The 4907-nt window shown below is 44.8% G+C and overlaps 1 protein-coding gene across 3 annotated transcripts in view; it reads right to left on the reverse strand.

Annotated features, from left to right (window-relative positions):
• Positions 1-4035: 4035 nt before the first annotated feature.
• Lrrc42 (leucine rich repeat containing 42) overlaps positions 4036-4907 on the reverse strand; it is a 24379-nt gene continuing 23507 nt past the window's right edge. For all 3 annotated transcript variants that reach the window (XM_005353519.2, XM_013348567.2, XM_026781877.1), the window contains exon 8: positions 4036-4509. In XM_005353519.2, the coding sequence (XP_005353576.1) occupies positions 4256-4509 (254 nt within the window). In that variant the 3' untranslated portion in view covers positions 4036-4255. The remainder of the gene's footprint in view (positions 4510-4907) is intronic.

A 4907-nucleotide genomic window follows, 5' to 3' on the forward strand; every position in this document is an offset into this window, starting at 1 on the left:
AAATAAGTAAATAAATAAATATTTTAAAAAATAAAAAATAAATAAAAAAATAAAAAAAACCACAAAGTGCACTGTGCTGGTCACAGCATAAGGGATAAACAACGTAAGGAGGATGCACTTGGCTCAAATGTTCTGTGGTGGTGTGTGGTGGAGCAAAGGGGAACCAGGGAGGAGACCTCCCCTTTATAATAAATACTCCTTCTCTGTCAGTAAAGCTCCGGGAGCCCAAGCTGGCCTTGAAGTTGAACTCACTACCCAGTTGAGGATGACCTCAAGCTTCTGATCTTCCTGCTTCTAACCCCTGAGTACATGAATCATAGGCATTTCCACATTCAATCCCTGTTACGTGTTGCTGGGGCTTGAACCCAGGCTTCCACTTATGATAGTCAAGCCTTCTACCAACTGAGCCACATCTCTCTCAGTACCAGTTTTTTGCGTTAGCTCCCAACACCCAAAATATCTGTGGTAAACAAACTCAAAGAAGAAAGGCTGAGAGTGGGCATGGTGCCACAGGCTTGTGATGCTGTTTGGGGTCTGTCCTAACTACGTGCATATCAAGTTCTAGGCAAGTACGGATTACACAGTAAGACTGTCTTAAAGACAAAACAGAAAAGGGTTAGCTAAATGGCTCATTGGGCAAAATACTTTTGGTGTAGGCCTGATGACCCAAATTGTCCTCTCTTCTCCATGTGCATACATACACACACACACACAATTTTTTTCCCCAAGGGAGGACTAATTAATTGCTTGACAGAGCTTTTAGGCCTGTGGCAAGGCCAGATATTATACATACAAGAGCAGAGTCCAGACCCTAATAGGCCCCTGGACCTTAGCACAACTGACTCCATGATGAAAGGGCCATTCAGGCTATAAAACTCAGCACATAGACAGCACCACCTTCCAAAACTAAAACAAAGACCTAATCCATCAAAACCCACAGTTCTGGGAAAGTCTATAAATGTACTAAATTTTCTTTGTGCCTTCTGTAGTTCCAATTCTGGCTAACTTTTCTTGTTAACTGAAAACGTATTAATCTAAGAACATGGGTTTTGTGCTTAAAAGCTCACTCTGAAGCTGGGTAGTGGTAGTACACACTTTTAATCGCAGCACTTAGGAGGCAGAGGCAGGCAAATCTCAGTGTGTTCGAGGCCAGCCTGGTCTACAGAGTGAGATTTAGGATAGCCAGGACTGTTACACAGAGAAACCCTGTCTCAAAAAACCAAAAACCAAAGAAAGAAAGAAAAGCTCACCCTGAGAAAGGTTCCGTGCTACACTGGGATCCTGAACACCTCCTGTAGTTCCCAGCCAGCTAAGGAAGACTTTCTATTGGCTTAGATCCATGTCCGAGCAGTTTTCTCCGGTGGCTTCCCCACAACACGTGAGATGAGAACTGCCTGGCTCAACTGCTACAAAGAAAGCGAAGAGCCCTGGCTTTTCTATCATTCCAACCCCGACCCATTAGACAAAAACCCACAAACGGCTTGGTTAATCCATTGACAAGATGAATATTCTCATGATCCAGTCACCTCCCAAAGCCCACTTGTGAGCACCATGGCTTCGGGGAATAAGCCTTCAACACCTGAACTTTTGGGTACATTTAAGCTTAGTGTGGTGGTGTCCACCAATAATCCCAAGCTGAACTACATAGTGAGACATAGTGTCTCCAAACAGCAAGTCAAAAAACAGCCTCTGAAACTGTAACATGCAACAATGCCTTGTCATAAATTTTCCAAGTCTGAGCTTTTGGTGGTCGTCTGCACAGCGGTAGCACCTTGTATAGCTCAAAACAGTGAATGAAACCTTTCAAGGCCCACCTTTAGCAGAAACTCGGTTAGTCTTCAGAGTGTTTCTGAATGTCAAATCAATGTTTTTAACTTACTGAGATGGTATCTCCCTTCCTTAGTTGCTCTAAGACTTGCTGCTAACATGCCCTTTAATGGTGGGGATATCCAGAGAAGGGGTTCTCAAACTATGGGTCGAGACCCCTTTGGGGGCTGCATATCAAATCTTTACATGGTGATTCATAACAGTGGCAAAATACAGTTATGACGTAGCAAAGAAATAATTTTATGGTTGGAGGTCACAACATGAGTAACTATATTCAAGGGTCAGCATTAGGAAGGTTGAGAACCATTGTTGTAGAGACAGAAATAAGATGTAACCCACAAATTCAAGGTATGCATGTTATGAAAATTTTTCTAGTAGCCACAATTAGAAAAGTAAAACCAGGCACTTTATTTTTATATAGATGTGTGTGTGTGTGTGCTTTTTGAGATGGTCTCATATAGCCTAGGCAGGCCTGGAACTCACCAGTTTAGAATGACTTTTTTTAAATATTTATTTATTTATTATGTATACAATATTCTTTCTGTGTGTATGCCTGCAGGCCAGAAGAGGGCACCAGACCTCATTACAGATGGTTGCAAGCCATCATGTGGTTGCCGGGAATTGAACTCAGGACCTTTGGAAGAGCAGGTGATGCTCTTAACCGCTGAGCCATCTCTCCAGCCCAAGAATGACTTTTAATCCCAGCACTCAACAGGCAGAAGGTGGCCGACCTCTGAGTTCAAAGACAGTTCCAGGTCAGCTAGGAATCCATAGATAAACCCTATGTCTGAAAAAACAGACCTTGAACTCTTCGACTCTCTGACTCAGCCTGCCAAGCACTGAGATTACAGGCCTGTGTCACCACCTCTGCCCGTCACTACCTCTGCTCAGAGTATTTTTCATCACCGTTTCACTCATTTACCATGGGCACTGGTGTGAAGGTGTTGGATCCCTTGGAACTGGAGTTATAGTTGTGAGCTGCCATGTGGGTGCTGAGAATTGAACCCAGGGCCTCTGGAAGAGCAGCCAGTGTTCTTAACTGCTGAGCCACCTCTCCAGCCCCTCATCACCTTTTTAACATGAGACTGACACCTGAAAATGGAAGCCTTCTGAGATGAACCCTTTGCTACCTAATGCCCAGTGTGCCTACAGCTAGGGTTCGAGCCTCTCGGTACTCAGTATGGTCTGCAAACGAGCAGCTCTGGCATCATCTGGGTGCCTGCTGGAAATGCCCCATCTTTCCTTTAATGTCGCCCAGCCTAGCCTTGAACGCCTGACCTTCTTGCCTCCACCTCCAAATTTTGATGATAGGTATGTGTTGTACTCAACTAGAAATTATGAATCATAAGCCTCCTTCAGACCTGCTCAAGCTGACCCTTTTTTTTTTCCGCCCGAGACAGGGATTTTCTGTGTAGCTTTGGTGGTACTAGAACTCGCTATGTAGACCAGGCTGACCTGGAACTCAAGAGATCCACCTGCCTTGGCTTCCCGCATGCTGGGATTAAAGCAGTGTGTCACTACCCCCAGCAAACTGTTGCTTGCTAAGCTGCCTCAACTGCACAGTCCTTACAAGGGTGCCTGCTTCTTAACAAGTGCCCCCAGGTGTCAGGTGTGGTGGCACACACCCACAGTCTGGCTAATCTGCCAGTCACCTGTTTTTGTAAACAAAAATGTATTGGCAGGCAGTCGTATTTATTTACTGTGTATAGCTGATATTTGTAACAAAATTCCTATGGCCTGAAAAACCTACAATATTTATCATTGGGTCTTTTCCAGTAGGTCTTAAGATGGAAAAGCTTCTGTCTTGTTACTTCCAAGGCTGCTATAAGTCATTGGGATCTTGATGAATACCCTCAATGACTAGGACTTCTATAAATGTTAACTACTGTTGAGAGTAAATGTAACAAAATGGACTTTGCAGCCAACTAGACAGGAGTGTAAACCCTAATTTCCATTTGTAAGCTCTGTGACATTAAACATGACACTTAGCTAGAGGTTGAATGTTCTTGGCTCTACATTTCAGCTAGTTTCATTTCTGCTTGCTATGAGGCTAGCGCATGCCCAGGGCAGCACCCCATCAGTGGCAGCTTCATTCTCTTCTCTGTTCTGTCAGCTGTGCCAAACCATAGCAGGAGCAAACGAAGCCAAACGTGTTAGTTCTCATGGTGCTGCTTCCTATGGTTTCAATCTGCAATCCACAAGCAGAACTCAACGAGAGCAGAAGAGTTTATTGAAAAAATTACTATGTATTGAAAATATACATTAGAAATTATTACATACGTCCATATCATCCCCCTCCCCCACCACAAAAGTAGAAATATCTGTTTGCTATGCTAATACCGTAAGTAAATCCAAACCAAAGGAAAATGACCAGCAGTCTCTCCTCCTCACGTGCTGAGATGAGGGGAAAGGTTGACGGCATGTGTTGTCAGTAGGAATTCAGCAAGTCCCAGTCTTCCACGGTCAGACACATACACTTCTGCTTGGCCGGCTGTGCTGTGCTCTGCTCCTCCTCTGACTCCTCGAAAGCTCTCTTCTTGCTCTTCTTTGATTCTTGGCTCAACAGTGGTCCATGGCAGTCTGGAGCCTTCTCCCTATAGAACTGGAGTTTTCCAGAAGAGTTCATGTGGGTGTCTGCCAGGGGACATTTCCTTGAGGCTTCCGTGAGAGCTCGTTTCTGATCTGTAAGAGTATTAAGGGGCTAGTGAGGAGTTTTCTGTACTGGTGGTCAGGGTCTGCCAGTCTGAGAGACTGCCTAGGACTAAGATGAGGGAGGCCCTGGGGTGGTCTGGGCTGAGTGCTGGGCAGCATGGGTGGTGGAAACCCTACCAAGGCAGAGATACTTAGTAGGTTCTTACTGGGTTTAAGTGAGTCTAACTAATACCCCAAGAATCAAAATCTTCTCAGCTTCCTACATAGAATGACACAGAAATAAATAATGTATATAAAGTGTCAGGGTCAGGAACATCCTCAAACCTCACAAATTGTTGGCTTCTTTTTTTCTTTCAAAACCTGGACCTGGGCCGGGCGGTGGTGGCGCACGCCTTTAATCCCAGCACTCGGGAGGCAGAGGCAGGCGG

This window comes from Microtus ochrogaster, chromosome 10, assembly GCF_000317375.1.
Source record: "Microtus ochrogaster isolate Prairie Vole_2 chromosome 10, MicOch1.0, whole genome shotgun sequence".
In the NCBI taxonomy this organism is placed as follows: Eukaryota; Metazoa; Chordata; class Mammalia; order Rodentia; family Cricetidae; genus Microtus; species Microtus ochrogaster.